The 19467-nt window shown below is 35.7% G+C and overlaps 2 protein-coding genes across 7 annotated transcripts in view; one reads left to right on the forward strand and one right to left on the reverse strand.

Moving 5' to 3' along the window:
• Igl (IQ calmodulin-binding domain containing protein igloo) overlaps nt 1-19467 on the forward strand; it is a 73285-nt gene that overhangs the window by 47529 nt on the left and 6289 nt on the right. The window contains exons 3-4 of one of the 3 annotated variants that reach the window (XR_012478917.1): nt 15458-15591; nt 16934-17230. Coding sequence is in view for 2 of the 3 variants with exons in the window: in XM_074240587.1 (XP_074096688.1) it covers nt 15458-15591; nt 16934-16939 (140 nt within the window). In the remaining variant the exon portion in view is untranslated. Of the gene's footprint in view, nt 1-15457; nt 15592-16933; nt 17871-19467 lie in introns of those variants that run through there. The other 2 variants (XM_074240587.1, XM_074240586.1) reach the window with 2 other exon arrangements.
• LOC141525895 (uncharacterized) overlaps nt 1-19467 on the reverse strand; it is a 37993-nt gene that overhangs the window by 14026 nt on the left and 4500 nt on the right. Inside the window, exons 3-4 of one of the 4 annotated variants that reach the window (XM_074240588.1) lie at nt 6471-6577; nt 1490-2672 (exon numbers count right to left, since the gene is read on the reverse strand). The exons of 1 other annotated variant lie outside the window; for it this stretch is intronic. In XM_074240588.1, coding sequence (XP_074096689.1) covers nt 2379-2672; nt 6471-6577 — 401 coding nt within the window. In that variant the 3' untranslated portion in view covers nt 1490-2378. Of the gene's footprint in view, nt 1-1489; nt 2673-6179; nt 6578-19467 lie in introns of those variants that run through there. 2 more of the 4 variants (XM_074240590.1, XM_074240589.1) reach the window with 2 other exon arrangements.

Genomic DNA, 19467 nt, shown 5'->3' on the forward strand with positions numbered 1-19467 from the left:
GAGGTCGTTCATATTAATGCAAGATAATGCACGTCCACACACAGCCAACATTACCCGGCGCTTCTTTGAGCGGTATGACATCACATTGTTGCGACACCCAGCAATGAGTCCAGATCTCAACCCCATAGAGCACGTTTGGGACATAATGGGCCGTCGGTTGCGCAGAGAGTATCCAAATTTGCAGAAATTAGCTGCTTTGCAACGCGCGCTTCAGCACATTTGGAATACCATTCCGCAGCCTCAAATTACCGTCTGCATAAACATGGCTGAACGTTTGAGAGCCGTTATTGAAAACAGGGGTGGTAATACCCGGTATTGAACCAACAAAAACCTTCAGAGAATGAGTTTGGAGTCATTAAATACGGTGGAACTGACGAGCCACCGGGTCTCAATTCTCCTGAAATACCTCACACACACACACACACACACACACACACACACACACACACACACACACACACACACACACACACACACACACACACACACACACACACACACACACACACACACACACACACACACAAGCGTAAATCCGACCGCGCGACCTCCACGTGGTACGCTTTGGATAACGCTAATGCCGGCGGTAATTGTTTTCTTAAACTTTTCAAGAGAAAAAATTTCAAAAAAATTTTTTTTTTTTTTTTTTTTTTCAATTTAAGCACTTTCTGGAACAAAAATGTGGAAAAAGCTCGAAAGAACAATTTTTTTTCTCATTTTTAAAAATTATGAGCTTTTCAGAGCAAAAAACGTGATCCTTTAATTTTTTCAAAAATTCGATCAAGTGAAACAAAAAAACGGCTGGCTGGATTAATTTGATTCTTTGTAGGGTTTTTGTGGACATATTGAACTGTAAAAGGCACTCTTAACATTAGTGGTTTCCTCAATATTTTCGATCCAGCGCTTGATTTTCCAAAAACCACTAAAAGCCCTTTTTTGTTGCATTTTCAAATTCATGTGACGGAAAGAAAAAATTTTTTTTCGAAAAAACAGGGGACAGTCGTTAAGGGGAATTCATTCAAGTTCTTGAAACCCACCTTTAACTTTCTGTGCGATCATTGGTTGCTGAGATATCGATAATCAAAGACAAAAAGATCCTTTTCCATTTGAAGACCGATATCTCAGCGAAGGAGTGGACGTATCAGGGTGTTTAAAAAAAGAAATTAAAGCTAAATGAACAAAGTATCCGATCCTTATGGTGGTTAAGCTAAAAAAATTTTTTCGACGCCCGTAGACCAAAAAAAAAAACTAAAAAAATTTTCAGAATTTTTTTGTTGCTGGTTTTTCTACGATTACTCAGAAACCGCGGAGGCTACAAAATTTTGAAGTTCTAATCCAAAAAGTAGACACTTGGAGCTACAATTTCCTTTTTTTTTATTTCCTATGCGACCATTTCTCTCTAAGTTACGGCCTGTTGAAAACTACCGAAAAATTTGGAATTTTTTTTTGATCCCTTAATTTTTTCCAGTAGTGTATTTTGGAATTTGGTTGTTTATTTGTAACATTATTAATTAGAAACTAGTGATTGAATAATTTAATTAAATAATTCTAAATTAATTTATTTTTATAAACATTAAATTCATTTTTATAAAATAAAATCATTACAAGTGTGGGTTATGTGTGTGAAGATTAGTGTGGGTAATGTGTGATAGAGAGTGTTAATAGTGTTAAGTTGGTCCTGGTTTGCCGTTAGTTAGGCTATATGATCTCTGTCACACTGTTGTCTTTGTGCAGAGTAATTAAATAGTTCTGGTTAGCCGTTAGTTAGGTTATAGTTAATAAGTGGTCCTGGTTAGCCGTTAGTTAGGCTATAGTTAATAAGTGGTCCTGGTTAGCCGTCAGTTAGGCTATAGATAATAATTTTTAATTAATTATAGTGTGAGTGTGTGAGTGAAATTTAGTTAATCTTTTACAAATACTTCTTTTGCTAATTTTTATTGTTAATAAAACTGATCAAATTGTTAATTAATTATTTGTCCTTCAACAGCACCTTCCTCCACTCTCTCTACCTTAAGATAAGGAATTCTCAGCGCTGAAGCGGTTCCAGGAGCCGCGATTAAAAATCCTGGTGGCGCCCTGATAATTATTGTCGTTTGTTGTTGAATTGTTAGTTTATTTATAAAATTAATTAGGGGCCAACCTGAACAGGCAAAACTGTTACAAATTAATGACCGTTAATTTATGTATTGTACAATTTGATAATTAGTAATTTATTATAGAGTTATGAGCACTATGAATGTTAATTGGTACATGTTCATAACATGTAATACTTACTTATTTCATCGGCTATCATCACATCTGCTTCAGAGTCTGGTTGTGAACTTAAATTTATAATTCCACTTCGATTCGAAGATTTTTGCCCCTCTCAAAAAATCGTTTTATCGTAATTTATTGATTGAAGTCTTTTTTTGATCCGTAATATCAAAGAGTTCAGCCAACTTTGTTTGAAAAAGAGACTGATTTTTCATCTGAGCAGGTGAATTTTTTTTGCTTTTATTTCTGTGTAAACTTTTCCACTTAAAATGTAATCCTATCAATTTTTCTACAGCGTTTTCTCTTCTACAAACAGGTAATCTAGCAGAATACCATTGCTTCTCAACTTTAACTATGATATTCCCTGCACTTTTTCTAATTCCCTTGTAAAAATTTTTCGGACTTTTCTCTGAAAAACTCTAATAAAGACTTCTTAAGTTCTAAAAGACTTCTAAAGACTTCTTCAGAGTTTGTGAGAGAAAAGTCCGAAAAATTTTCACCAGGGTTGTCTCCTTCAATACAACATGGTGATAAAAAAAACACAGACATAACCTCTCTAACCGTAGGTAATTTACGGCCAAAGACGTCTGGGTTTGGAGTACCAATTAAAAAAATAGGGTTGCAGCTCATTTTTTAATTAATGGCAAAATGTTTTAATAATAAAAATTGAAAATCAAAAACTAACTCAGTGAACGTTACTAATACTCCAATATAATAATTAAATACACATCAAACAATCCAAGATGCCGCATAGTATAAACAAAGTTATAGAAGACTGACTTAAGTTACCTTAAGTATTGTTTACATGTAAATAATGCCATAGAAGTGGCGCTATGATGAAAAACTACAGTGATTTTTGCGGTAAAATACGAAAAAAGTAATAAATTGACTTCAAATGATGACCCAGATGTCGGAAAAAGGATCTAGGGTAGGGGAGTGGGACTGAGTCGGAGAGAGAGGGTCGATGGCTAGTACAGGACAGCTGAGGAGTAGGGCGCGGAAGAAGGGACAAGGAGGGGAACAACGGCGTTTACCTACTCTTCGTTACTCATGTTCGCCTGATACTTCAACGGGCGTATTTTCTCGAGAAATTATTAATTAACATTGCGGAAGTGGAACGTCGTGTTCAAAGGGGAACGCGACGTACAAGACTTCTTGGAACGGCTAGAAGAAATGGCAGACAGTTATGGTTTCGAGATGGACCACCTGCTGCCATGCATCCCGATATTGTTGCGCGAAAAGGCCCTTCTCTGGTATCGCAACAACAAGAGAGACTGGATCTCTTGGGAAGATTTCGTGTCGGACCTGAAATCTTTTTATCTGCCTCCGGGCCTCGAACTTGAGCTGGAGGAGCAGATCCGGAACAGCGTCCAGGGAGAAACCGAGTCGGCGGCGGAATATGCAACAAGACTGCAAACCTTGATGCGAAGACATGGCCAGATGTCAAACTCGGCCCGTCTTACCCGACTATATCAGAACATGAGACCAGAATACCGACGTTACATGAAGCGTACAGAGTTCGCTGACGTCTCAGGACTTTTACGGCTTGCAAGAGAGTACGAGCAACTCGTTGTGCAAGAGAAACCCCCCGCGGTCAAAGAGACCAGGCAAGCACCCCGGAAAACGGAAACTTCGTTCAATCGAAAACCCGCGAAACCTGTCGAACCGGCACCAATAGAGATTTTCGAGTATAACTGGCGTGATTCTTGCTGGCGATGCCGCCAAAAGGGGCACACCAGAGAACAATGAACAATACGAATCGGGCGATAAAGTTTTGTATACGATGCGGAAAAATGAACGTGTATTCGCGCGAATGCTGCGCCTACCAGGGAAACGCCGCGAGGACCGGTACGCGCTCCCAAAACCGGCCCGTGAACCCACATGGAGCATCGCTGCAGGGACAGAACACTGCGCCGACCAATCCAGAGCCTCAACCGGGCACTTCCAGCCAACCGCACTGAAGCCTGGTGAGAAACGACCCTTCGCCGAAATTGGACTCGGTGATATAAAAATCCAGGCATTAATGGATACTGGTGCAACCGCGTCCATTGTTTCCCAACGAGTCTGGGACTTTATCCGCGAAAATGGATTACACACTAAACATAACCCCACTCGGATACGGGGCTCGACATTAGGGAATCAAGTGATTCTATCATCTGGTACAGTTTGAGTCAATGTCCAGGAAAATAATCACTCGTACGAACTACCATTTCACGTCATGCCAACCTACACAAACGATATGCTTTTAGGCGTTGACAACCTGGCGATATTAGGTTATCAATTGCAACGCAAGGCAAAATAGTTCAATGCGTTGGATACTGAATACGATTTGGAGACTGCTCGACAAGAGATAAAGACCTGGCTCAAACTAGACGAAGAAATAGTTGGCCCTACCCGGTGTGCGACGCACAAAATTAAAATTAAACCCGGAACCGAACCCGTAAAGGCGCGTTACTTTCCGAAGAACCCGAAAATGCAACAAATTATGAACAACGAAGTTGACAAAATGCTGAAAGACGGAATCATTGAACCATCAAACAGCCCGTGGAATTCTCCTATCGTGTAAGTCAAGAAAAAGAACCGGAAATATCGGTTTTGCGTAGATTTCCGGAAAGAGTCTTGCTGCGTTTCGGTAGGGTAGACACAGTGATCACCGACAATGGTACCCCTTTTGTAAGCAAGGAGTTCACCTCCTTATTGCGACAATTCGGAAAAAATCACGTACGAACCCCACCATATTCACCTCAATGCAATCCAGTCGAGAGAACGAATCGAGTTATAGGAACAATGATTGCCCAATTCGTAGGGACAAATCAACGAAACTGGGACAAACAAGTCCCAGAATTCACCTTCGCCTATAACACGGCAAAGCATGACGCAACAGGGTTTTCCCCGGCGTATCCAAATTACGGCCGCGAAATCCTACCTCCTTTGTTAATCAGAGTACGAGCCAACCGAGGGAAAGACGAGGCTTATGATCCGCATCGAGCAGCCAAGACCTTGGAAGACACCATTGAGTTGGTCAAAGTTAACCTGGCCCAAGCCTATGGGAAACAAGCCAAGTATTATAACCGCAAGCGTGGTTCCTGGCAACCAGCTCTTGGAGACCTGGTCAGCAAGAGGGAACACCATCTGTCATCGGCGATTGACCACTTTTCGGCTAAACTTGCGGAGAAGTACGCGACGGGTTTTACAGTAACTAAGATCGTCGGTCCTTCCGTATACGAGGTTAGCAAAGAGGGTAAAACGTTCACTGCGCACATAAAGGATTTGAAACCGTGTCATGAGGGAAATCCTCCGGAATCTGATTATGAAAAACTCGAACGCAAACAAATTGACCATTATCCGGACGTAGATGAAACCTCGGGACCGCGTCGTGTAACCCGAGCTATGACCAAAAAGGCAAAATTAGTCTCTGCCACCGGAGAACCAGGTTGAAAGTGGAACGCCAAGTAAACTGTTAGAGTCAAGTTGCATTTTTTCTTTTACGTATTTAGTTTTGAAAATTCTGTTCAAAATTGTATCACCTAGTAGTCAATCACGAAATTGAAATGTCTATACAGGGCTAAGAGTCAAAATCATGTCAAAAGAAATACAAAGTTTTGTTTTTTTTATGTTTTAATAGTAAATAAAGCGAAAGGATGGTCAAAACTGGTCTAGGTAGCGTAATAGAATTTGTTCTAATTAACACTATAATCTAGAAAACACAAAATGGATGGCCAATTTACCGAAGAGGAGGAAATATGGCTACTCGAGGAGATGCTGAGGAGACCATTGGACGTTGTTCTCACCCCCCTGCCAGAAACTGCAAGACCAGTAAACCCTAACCCCGAAAACGTCACCGTACCAGAGCCCTACGATCCAGCCAATCTAGGTTTTGTGAGACCTGATCGCCGTCCAGCCACACCGACCACCGCAGTCAGCACTCAACCAAAAAGGATCAGCCATGGACTATTCAAGCGCAAGAGGCCAAGAATACGGATCAGGCCAGCCACGAACGGTTTGGTAAATCTGACCAGGAAGTTAGAAACAAGAGCAAAGAGGTTGGAGGAGCTCTTCGGACCCAGCCCCACACGGGAAACCTCTGCAGGGAAGAATCCAGGCATCGACGACGGAAACCACAGCACAACCACCAACCCGGGCCCACGCTTCAAGCGTAGTCCCCAGTTGATCGCTGCGCCGCAGATGACGAAACCTGTGGATGCCATGGTACCTACTGCTGAACCTGGTGCGCCGATAGATGTTGATGGACTTGCTGAACCTATCAATGAGAATCCTGTTGTCGCCGAGTCGATTGCTGAAACCGCCATTGAACCAGTGGAACCTGTAAATAGAAAAGAAAGTGTGATCCGTCCGGGCCCATGCCAGCAGCACATTTTGGAATATTAGTTCGCGATTTTGACACTCACGAGAGTGAGAATGCGTGAGAGTTTGTTTTGTACAGACCAGTTTTGATCGGGCCTTGATACGCGTGCGTTGACCGACGTCACGAAGTCATGTTGTGTATTATTGTCATTAGATTTAGTTGTTGAGGTTTGAATAACCTAAAATTTGTACTACGAGTTTTGTTATTTTTTTTGTAATCTTTTTCATTAACCTATTGAGTTGATTTTGGTAATTAAATGATTATTTTGTTTCTATATCATAACCTGTTTGATATTTTGAGTTATTTATTTAGACGTAGTTATGTATTATTTATTTATAAGTAACTGAGTTCTGTTGGTTTTATTTTGGATTGTATTTTGTTGTTTAACCCCCCCCCCCCTTTTACCCTGGACTCCGACGAGCTTCAGATTCGAGCAAGGGGGCGTTTTGTGTCGCAGTATCGTTCATATTCGTTCGGCGTTTATTCTTCAAAAGAATAAACACTCAAAAATTACCCGTTACAAAATAACGAATTAACATTTAAATGACAATTGAATTTATAATCTTTACAGTACTGCCAACTAGGTTGTTACAAAATGTCTATTTAACGCTTTTTATTTGAATCGTGATGAATCACATAAAATTTTTTATACTAAATCATAAAAAAAAACTCGATAAGATTTACGAAAACTAAGATATTTTTTATTTTTTAGTCATTATTTTCTTTCGAACGAATTAATAAATGATCTTAATCGTGTTTCGATTATGCTCAAGATAAAATCTTAAGCATGTACAATCTGGATTAAATGGACCAAAATAGTATAATTTTTTTTTGTTTCAATCAGAAAAAAAATTGCGTGATATTTGCCCAGACACCCCCCTCTCCAACGTAAGATTAGATGAGATTTGACTTAACCCCCTCCCTTCCTTAAACACCTCACGTAATTTATGGATGCCCCCTAATTCGACTGAACCAAAGTAACTAACGTAACTGACGGCAGGACATAACGTATTAATTACTCTATTGAGATCATCAATTAGCTACGGCGAAAAAAAAACATCTCAGCGACGAAACATAAACCGAGATGTTTTCCCCGCAGCTCGCTCTGCTACAGAATTAACAGCCAACGACGAAACATATACCGAAATGGTTTCGCGACGCACACACACACATAATCCGTACACACACCTACACTGACGCTATTAATTAACTTTTATTTTAATTTTAAGAATGATGAAAATTTACAACAAATTAAATTACGTTAAAAACTTCAACTAAATATGTTCAGTCATCAGTATATTGATTACACAATATTTCCAAACTAATAAACAAATTACAATTAAAGAAAAATCCGAACTAGAATATCCAACACTGGTAATGAATTCTACAATAAATAAATTCGTGATAAACTCTCATCATAAAATTCGACTATAGATTCTTGGACTTAATATCCGTGTGGGTAATTAATTAATAGCATACTTTTCGACAAAATGACGAATTAATTTAACTAAATAGTTTCATAAACTTCAGTTCAATAATTAAGTTGAATAACTTAAGTTTAACAATCAATAAACAGTTCAATAATTAATACGCAGAAATTCATTTAATCTCAATTCGATTTTAAGAATTAAATTTTGAATGTCTCTCAAATTAATTTTCATAAATAATTCATATTTGATATAATCAATAATTCAACATAACGCGTCGTAATATTAATAAATGAATTTGCAATAAATTGTTTTATAATATAAATTAATTCAAGTAAAGTAATTCCCAATATAAAGTTCAATAATTTCCGTTATAAAAAAATTCAATCATAAAAATCGACACGTAAAATAGACACTAGAACATTCGCTGGTTTGGTTTTTATGACCTTGGGAACTCGGATTAACTGCGACGTAAAATATCTACCGACGCTTGACCAATAATTCGTGAGAAGACACTTGTCAGTTTTTCTCAAGTGTAAAAACTAATCATTAGTTCTACCGAATTAATTTATTCTAAAAGTTAACACAATTAATGAAACAATTTCGGATGTTAAATAAATTAGATGAATTAATTTCAGTTAATTAAAAATTCTCACTGCGAATGTTTGAGATGATCTTACACCTAACATTCAAATTTTGACAAACAATTACTAACGGAATTTGCCCAATTCGCGAAACTCCACCCTAAACCATTACAGATCCTCCATTATACGCTGCTACAGGCCGAGTAAAGTTCTATAGAAAACGCTCTCCCTGACGACGCCAAACTTGAGGTCTTCGATCATTGTCATACTGGCAAAACCGTGATTCATCGAAAAACAAAACATCGTTCCATAGCCTCATGGTCCAAGCAGAATGTCGATGAGCGTAAGTCAGGCAAGCTCCGCGATGGGCAGTTGACAACATTAGTACGCGCACGGCTCTTCTAGCTCGTACTCCAGTCTCATGGAGACGATGACGAATCGGTTGTGCGCAATTGTCGTCGCAGTTGTTGTTGTCGGTGGTTCGGAAAGTCCCGAGTGATAACATTGGCACGACGCCAACCTTGGCCAGCTCGTCGAGTATAACTATCATTTTCTAGGTACCGATTGTAAACACGACACACGATGGAGGCAGAAACGTCCAGTCTATCGCCGATATGCTGATACCTGTACCCCTCTTGTACCAGAGTCGCTAATTGAGCGACTTCTATCGCAGGTAAATGCCGCCTGAGCATAATCAAAAATTGGAAAAAAAAAAAAACAAAGTTTTCAACAACCTATAGTAAATTTCTTTCGACATATTTGCAAAAATTAATAGTAGTTTTGAAAAAAAACTGATGAATGGATTTTTTCAACAAAAAATCAGAGTAGTCTTGAGAAAAACTGGTGTTAGGAACACTCATTAGCTTTGCAAACAAAACGCCAGAATTTTGTGCCTCAATATTCGTTTGAAGAATATTGCCGGAATCTCGGGGACATCGACTTTTAATTAATTTATTTTAATTAGAAAGTAAAAAAGATTAAAGTACAAAAGTTACAAGCCATTTAAAAACAAAATCCATATTTTTTATCCAACGAGTTAAAGATAAGGACTACTAACTTGAAAAAAAAATGTTGTCAAAAACAAATTTTTTTAACTTCCCGCTAAGAAAATCGAAGATTTTCAAGAATTGGAAAGTTACTGTTTTCAACCTGTTTCGCAAAAATCGAGTTTTCATCAGATATCGACGTTTGAAGGTCACAGGTGTGCGTGTGTGTGTGTGTGTGTGTGTGTGTGTGTGTGTGTGTGTGTGTGTGTGTGTGTGTGTGTGTGTGTGTGTGTGTGTGTGTGTGTGTGTGTGTGTCAATCACTTATAACTTTAGAACTATTGAACTGATCGGAATCTACCAAACGGCGTTCTAAAGAGTTCCCTCAAACTTAGATTTCCTATGAATTTGAATCGATTCGGACCGATAGATTTTAAGAAAATTTGAGAAAACTAAAAAAAAATCGGAAAAAAATTGTTCTTGAAAGTGGTTTTTTTGGAATAACTTTTAAACAGCATCATCGATCAACTCCAAAAACTAATCTGCCCTTAAGCTTGAAAAACTACGTCGATCGTTACTAATCCGTTCAAAATCAGTTAATTCGTTCAAGAGATATCGTGAACGAAAGAATGCCAAAAAACGCGTTTTTTTTAACTACTCCAAAATTTCTAGTTTGATCAATTTAAACTTATTGATTCTTTATGAGACTGATGAAACTACGTCAAATGCCGCCTACCACGTGCAAATCAGTTGATTCAGTCGAAAGTTGTTGTGGTTTGAAAATTAAAACAAAAATGTTCTATGAAACTTCTATCAGATTTTCGAGCTCGAAGAGCTCAAAAACGTCATGAGTGAAGTTGTAATCGGTTAGGTATGGAATTAGCGGAAAGTTACAGGGATGGTCTTCAGGGTCAACCGTTTTCCTAACTTTTTTTGACATTTTTTTCATTTATATTTACTGATGAGCCGATGTAAAATTTAGAGAAAAACGAAAAAATAATAAATTTTTCATTTTTGCGAAAATTCCGCTACGATAATGGATCGAAATCTTATTCCTTTAATTTTCTCAAAATTTTGAATGCTCGGAGCGAGAAAATTACTGAATGGATCGATCTGAAATTCAACAGGGTTATCAGAGGTACATTGGAGTGTAAAAATTTCTGAAATGTCGAGCTTCTCCATTGATATTTATTGAGATACAGTCAATTAACCAAAATAAGGGAAAAAGTCACTTTTTTCAACCTTTTTCTAACCGGTATCGAACATCGATAAAGTTTTTTTTCGTTCGAATTTTTTCATAAGATTTTATTAAAAATTTCTGCCAGTTTCCAAAACTGTCTTTTTTTTTATCGTACAATTAGTGGTTGCAGAGATATTGATGGTTAAAGACATAAGCGTCTTTCCTTGTTCAATCTCGGATATCTCCGCAACAAATAGTCGTATCAAGCTAAATAGAAAATGAAATTGAAGCTGAATAAACATATCTGTTCCATAAGGTCGCTTTTTCTGAAAAAATTTTTCCAATTCCTTGGAGCGAAAAAAAAATAAAAAATGTGGAAAATTTTTTTTTCGCTCTATTTCTTCGGATCATGTTATAACCGAAATTCATAAAAAATTTTGACCTCAAGATCTGAAAGTTACAGACTTGGAGCTTAAAAATCCATTTTTTTTTTGCCATACGATCATTTTTCGATGAAATACAGCCTGTCGAAAATTGAAGAAAATTTTTCATTTTTTTTATTCCCTTAATTTTTGTGAGTACTGTATATATATATAAAGTTCCCAACCAATGTCATTTTTAAGCCTTACTTGACTAAATAATTAACATAGTAATGATATTCTGTGTGAATTTTTACACAAGGGCCAATGCAATACATAGATTTTATGAAATCTACCTACAAGTGAATCCCTCTGTTCCATTCTCTTTTCTAATTCTAAAATGAAATCGATTGCTTGTAATAAAGTTAATGGTTTTTGACTCGCTACCCACAGCCCTAACTGTCCTCTCAAACAGCGTTAAAAACTATCCCGTGTTCCTCATGTGCTCGCCAATAACCCAGTTCTTATTTCTCTCGAATATTTGTCAATAATTACTTCAGAAGTGCCGTGAACAATTTCTTTAATTCTAGTTGCAAAATCTGCTATCATTCTGATGCATCATTTTGATGAATATTCGAAAGGAGTAATTGCCACTGAGACTATCTACGCCTTGGCGCTAGAGTAATTTTGAGGTTGTTCAGAACTTCTTCAAAAGTTAATTCTGACTCACTCGAAACATATCTGCTAGATTTGCCCTGAATGCGAGACTTTACTAATTGAGTCCAATTCAATTTACCAGATGGATGTATCAAATTTACAGTTTGTTTGCAAAGTTCAATGAAACTATTAACCGGCATATTTTTTCCATTGAAGATTAAGATTAACTCACCGCATATTTGATATTCATATAAGCGAAAATTAAACGATCATTTGATCTTTGAAGATCCACAGATTCGGTTATAGTAAAATAGGGAGTGTAAATAAAATCGTAATTACAAAGTTAATAAATTGTAGTTAATAAATTGTAGAGTCATTAGAAATTCCGAACGAATGGAAAAACTCATTGATTCATCCGATACCTAAAGTTAAAGGTACTAATAAGGCGAAGGAGTACAGAACAACTAAGACCCTACCTGAATTAGAAAAGATTTTAGAAGAAGTTGTTAAAAATAGATTAATAGAACACCTTGATAGGAATAATATTTGAAAAAAAAAAAACAGTCTGGCTTTAGAGTAGATCATTCGTGTGAAACAACATTACAAAAAACAATGTGTAATGTAATGTAATGTTATTTATTGATTGGCTGTAGGATAAAGTCCCCTGACAGCTAAAAGATACATAAATATTGTAATATAGTACAAAGTGTGTTTTTTTAAATAAGAAAAAATGATTAAATAATATATTATACAATAAGAAGAAAGTCACAGAAGCTTGAATTCAGTAAATACGGAAGTTTAATTATATAAAAAGAAATTAAGTTCATTTTCAACAAAGAGCAAGTAAAAAAATTAAAGTTGAGCAAAGTTAAGCGAGTATCATGTTACACCTAGTCGCACTCCAAGCACATTACTGCACTTGAATCCATGCACCTGCAACTTCAACCTGCTCAATAGAAAGTAAGTGATTGTAACAACGAGTCTTGAACTCATCCAGGGACGCAGCAGTTGAAACAGCAGGTGGTAAAGCGTTCCAGAAGGCAACTCCAAGAACAAGAAAATAAAGAAGAGCGTATCAGTCCTGTCGTTGTCTCGATGTCTGGCATAATTGTGATTCAGCTTAATGTCTCTTCCTAATAAACCGGTCTTATGAGATACAGCCGGCGGTTCAATGGCGAAAGCCACCTAAGCTCAAGCCGAGGGCCATTAATGTGTACACCAAGCGGTCTCCACAGAATAAATCTAACGCAGTTATTTAAAGCCACATCCAGTTTTTTCTCAAGCCCAAAATTTAAGTTAGTAAGAACAATTGCACAATAACCAAGCTGATCACCAGCTGCCTCTTGAAGGCGAAATTAAGATAGTTTGTCGACTGACGAATACGATAAAGCGTCCTTGAAGCTGAGTTGCAAATTTCTGTAACTTGATTAGTCCATTGCACTGTTGGGTCAAATGTCACACCTAGGTACTTAAAGCTATTAACATACTCAATATCTTCTCCAGATAACAAGAGTTTTGACACTACACTCCTGTCAAGGACTTTGACGTAAAAGGTACTACCGAATAACATCGTTTTAGTCTTTAAAGAGTTCATTCTAAGCTTGTTCCGCCAACACTACAACTCAATTGCCGCAAGATCTTCATTGACTTTACCAAATGCTTCCCCGATGTCTCGCAAGTTGAACGAGTAGTATATGATACCGTCATCAGAATACATCGTTTTAGTCTTTAAAGAGTTCATTCTAAGCTTGTTCCGCCAACACTACAACTCAATTGCCGCAAGATCTTCATTGACTTTACCAAATGCTTCCCCGATGTCTCGCAAGTTGAACGAGTAGTATATGATACCGTCATCAGAATACAGCAAGCAGCAACAGTGACGTCAGTAGCTCGGTAAGTCATTGATAAACAGGGAAAACAGCAGAGATCCTAAGACACTCCCTTGAGGTACACCGACTACACATTCCTACCAAGATGAAGCTGTATTACCATCTTTCACTGCTTGTTTTCGGTCGACAAGATACGTATACATCCAGTGCACTGTGTCCAGCAAAAAGCCTAATTTAAACAGCTTGTATAGCTATAGCAGGTGATCCACAGAGTCAAACGCCTTTGTTAGGTCTAGAAATACAGCAACAGTAACCATTTGTTCATCGATTCTCGCACGAACGTCATCCACGAGTCTAACTACAGCAGTTTGCGTACCCATACCGGGTCTGAATCTAGTCCGCTGTGGACTTAATATATTATACTCATCAAGGAATTTGATGACTTGATCCAGAACCACACGCTCATAGACCTTAGACATCGCACAGAGTATAGAAATCGGCCGCATATCTGTCAAAGACTCCGGACTACGCACTTTAGGTATTGGTGTAACGAGCGCGGATCGCCACGTGAAAAGCACTTATTTTCTAGCGAATAATTAATCAGGTCTGCGATCAACGGAGCTAGTATATTTTTAAAAGTTTTTAACGTTTGAGCCGACAAGTTATCAACACCAACAACTCTAGAGGTGCCGACCGAGAGGTGTTTAGTTACATCAGAGGTACTAGCCCGGCCGAACACAAACCATTCATGTCCACGCGAACGAACAACACCAGCTTCAACTTCATCAAAAGATGGAAGCTTTCTACCTTCAATGACTATCACGTAGTAGGTATTTAGATCTTCGATATCGACTTCGCTGCCGACCGTGTTAACCCTAACCTATCTATCTCTATTCAAAAGTCTTTTGCTTGGCCAGCTCGAGAGAAGACAGACTGAAGATAGTCACCCTGAGCCTTTTTCCAAAGCAATTGTTTTGAGCTCAGAGAGCTCAAAACTACATGAAAATTATATTCTTGAGCTCTTCGAGTTCAAAAACGTAATAAGCGCAATTTTGAGCCCTTAATTACGAAAGTAGCGGGAAGTTGCAGGGATGGCCTTCAGGGTCAACCGATTTTCTAATTTTTATGATTATATAACTAATTTGTTATAAATATTATAAGCATATTTATACAAAGTTTATCTATCATAGTTATAAGTTAGAAATCAATTCATAAATGTTACTTGTTAAACTATTATGATTAAGACGTTTACATTTAATATATGTGTTACAGATTAATTATCATTTTTGTTTATTTATCAATTAATATGATATATCGTTCTTTTCACAAAAGTTTATTTGTGTAGTAACACGAGCAAGCTTGTTCGAGTACTTTTAGGTGCTTTTTCATCCTGACGCTCGACGCTGGCTTAGAGCATCAAATGAGGTCACGTGGTAAGATTTTGACTGAAACGCCATCATTAATTAATGCAGCGTCAAAGCTAAACATTGTTTAGCTTTTAAAAATTTTTTAATTTTATTTTTTTTTTCAATATTTTGAAGCTTGACGGTCCAATATTTAATGCTGCATTAATTAAAGATGGCGTCCCAGTCGAAATTATACCACGTGACCTCACTTGACGCTGTATGCCAGCTTCGAACGTCAGTATGAAAAAGCACCTTGAAATTCATAACTCTTTGAATTATAAATTAGCGGGAGGTTGCAAAGATATCCTGTAGGGTCAACCGTTTCACTAATTTTTTTTCTTTATCAAGTAAACATTTAAATTATGTTTTTCTTATTTATCATTTTCATTGATAATTTTTCACTTTATTATAGATCTCTGTAATGCAGCAACAAAAATTCAAGCATCTTTTCGCGGCCACATGTCTAGAAAAGAACAAGCTGTTGCATCAGTCATGAAAGCTACTGAAGATGCTATAGAAAATGTATCGTCAAAAATAGAAGAAAAGGTACGTTACCGTAAATTAACCAGTTTTGATTTCACACAATAAATTTCATTTCTTCCAACTCTGTTCATATTTGTACTTCAAAATCTGCAGCTCTATATCAACGAGACTTCAATTTTTCGATAACAAACACTACTCATCACAGTATAAGCGAACGGAATCAACTTTTTGTTCCTGCACGGAAAAAAAAATTGAAAGAATTTCTACTATTTTACTATTGTAATTTTTACTGAATAAATTAATAACAATGGACTATACTTGCCATTTGATAATTTTTACGATCTACTACTGTTAATTTTATTTAACAAATAAGACTATCAGAAGACTTAAAAAATCCAATATTCCAAGAGCAAATTTTACAAGATGTATTAATGAATTTTACAATTCAACTATTGTAAAAATTGACAGTTGGTTTCTTTAAACGAAATTTTAAGGAGAGCGAGCGTAGGCGGTTAAACTCATTAATAAATTTACAGTAATTGAAGAAACAAATCGGAATTTTCTTCCGGGAATCAAAACCATAACTCTTAGTTGGTACTATATACGGTAATCATTAGGGCCAGAGAGTTAGCTTTTTTTCTTTATTCAAATTTGAGGTTAAACATATAAATGCTCATGTGAACAACTGTGAAAGTCTTGGTCCTAGTAATCATAATTGGACAAAAACTTTTTTCATCGGGTAGCCAGAGAGTCTCCCTCTAAGCTTTCCGAGGTAAACTACTACTGATGTCCTTAGCAATTATATAAGCTCGGAGTCTAGCATTGTGTACGGCCAACACTCACACTAATTAAAAGACGATCCAATTCAACTATTAAAAAATTTGTTACTTCGATTGGAAAGATACACAGCACTAGAAATTTTAAAAATGAATACAAGAATAATTATATTTTTACATCTTAATTTTTATTCCCATTCTATTTAAGATATAAACAAGGAATTAAAAATGCGCGCGTACGTGCGCACTCTAATCTTGAACCAATAAGGAATCAGGGTCCATGTTTTTGAATTATTTCGATACTAAGCTAACTTCAATTAACCATCAATTTTAATATATAGGATATCGTATTTTTTCTAATCGAGTGTAATACAATAATTATTTGGTGAAATTACGATAGTAAGTTGTAAAATTTCTTGAATAAATAATAAATTTTCTTCTAAAATATTCGACAATTACTCGTAATGAAAGTATCGTCCAGCTTTACAATAGTTGTATAGTAAAAATTCCCAGAAATTTTTTTCCGTGTATCATATAATGTAGGAAAACTTAAACTTACGTGGCTTTCAACTTTTTTTTTCATTTGAAACAATTCCATTTGTCATTACTTTTTTTTTTCTTGTTGATAGGAGTGAGCGGGTTAAGTCATCGGCGTAGGTTGTTATTATCACTATTATCCAACAGTGAAAAGAAAAAAAAACTGTCGAAAGGCGTTGAATTAATAAATTTATCGAGGAACTGTCAGTCATTCTTCTTGAGTCTACGTTAATTGAAAATATCACTTTGAAGAAATAATCTACTCAAAAACAAATTCTTCAACCATCGGAACTTATAATATCTGACTTAACTCTCTTGCACCGATCGAATCCAACAATCGTTCTCCCTTTATGGAAGAATTTCAAAACTGCTTACTATTAATGTTTAAGGTAATTGTTCTGATCTGGGCATAGTGTCATGTTAACTATTTGAGTATACTCATGAAAGGGCCATGACAAAAAATTGCTCAGAAAAAAGAGATATCAGTTTTTTTTTTAAGCTTGATAACATTTAATTTGATCATAGCGGAAGTATGGAGTAGCTATGTTTAGAGCGGATTTGATTGGCTCAGGACAAAACTAAGTTTTTTTCATCTTAATCTAATTTGATTAAAACAGATCTAAACGTTATTGCACCCGTTTACATAATCTGACTTAATTTGAACCAATCATGTCAGATATATTTAGCTAAGGGGAATTTTGATAAAAATCGAAAATAATGCATTTAATTATCGAAATGTATCATTAATCTATTAATACATGAGCCATTAAATGTAATCGAGTTATGTTAATTTTCACCATAAACAAACACAAAATTGAACTTTTTCAAAAATCTTATGAGAAAGCTTCATTTTATTACAGTAGAGTAATAAAGCGTACGGGTTGAGCATTCCGGGTAAAAGAATGTCCATATACTTACATATAATTATATATAATCACAAACAATTACATAAATTTCTTCAACCGGGGTTCCGATAAAAAAAGTTCTTATCAAATATCATGTACAATCATGCATAGTGCATATACAATTACACATATTTATAAATAATACATATACAATAACATGTAATTACATTTAATCATGTATAATTTTATATAATTGTTTATAATTCTGTTTAATTATGTAAAATAATATGTAACTATAAGGAAATCACATATAATTATAGATGAATCATATACAATTTTTCCTACTTCAGTGGGTATTTTGTGTTCACTTTAAAACATTCTTTTTTTTTTTTCATCGAAGAGTCTGTTACTTCAATGATTAATAATCTTTTCATCTATAGTAGGATAGAAGTACCGGTTTTGGCCATCTTGACCATTTCTGGCCACTTGATATTTTAGTGAATTTGTAAAAAAATTGAACTATTCATATAGAATTTTTATAGAATTTATGAATTAGTACATTTATACGAATTGAATTCATAAAATCTTGCGCTGTTAAAAATATTTATACAATAATTTGGAAATGAATTGACCAAGAAAGGTACACTGGCCACAAACGATACTTCTGACCTATTTTGTAGATCAAATAATAGGAACTTTATTAACTTATGAAAAAGTTAAATGTCGAAAAAATTGACAGTTTCGTCAAGTTTAAAAATTGTCACCCAGTTCCTCCGGCAATATATAGTTTCATATACTATACAAATAATTCCATTAAAATTTGAGCTTTTAATTCTGATTCTACGTCTATTGTATTTTTAATTTTTAAGTGATTATAAATTTTAAAGCAACGGTACACTTGTAAAATTTCGTGGAATCATTTTTGAGATTTTATGCATGCATAGATCATTTTATAAATTTATACCCGATGAAAAAAGTTTTTTTCTAATTATATATGATAATATATGTTCATATATATGATCATATATGAAGTTATATATAATCATGCATGATTATATATGATGTCATATATAATTATATATGACCCCATACATAATTAGATCTGATCATACCTGGCTGTTATAAATCCATGTATAAGTCTATATATGATCAGATCTGATTATATATAAGTCCATATACAATTAAATCTGATCAGATCCATTTATATATAAGTCTATATATAGTTAGATCTAATCATACCTGGCTATTGTAACCCCATATATAATCATATATAAGTCTATATATGATCAGATCTGATAATATATAGGTCTATATATAATTGGATCTGATCAGACTTGCGTAATCAGATGTTATCAAAATTTTTTCTTTGAAAAAAAAAATTTTTTTTTTGGTCTTTAAAAAAAGTGCAAAATGATGTTTACCATTACGTTTAAATCATTCTGAAATAAAAAATTTGTTACATTTCCTATGGAATGTTTAGGTCTGCTCCGCTACTTACTGCTCTGCTACTGCTTAACAGTCAAATCATTATTTACTTTATTATTCAAATAAATCTAATGTAATAATGAGATTCGGTAAAATAAATAATTTAAGAATACACGGAGAAAAAACATCGTGATAAACACGAAACTTTGTATCGTCACTATCACAATCATATTTATAGCGACTGTTAACAAACGTTTGTATTCTATCACTATACGTATTGTGATTACCTCAAAACGTATAGTGTTAAGGACTATACGTATCGTGATAATCACGATACACCGCTTGCAGCGCCACTA

This window comes from Cotesia typhae, unplaced genomic scaffold (genome assembly GCF_013202065.1).
Source record: "Cotesia typhae breed Kobodo isofemale line unplaced genomic scaffold, CoteBio_Ctyphae contig_28, whole genome shotgun sequence".
Lineage (NCBI taxonomy): Eukaryota > Metazoa > Arthropoda > Insecta > Hymenoptera > Braconidae > Cotesia > Cotesia typhae.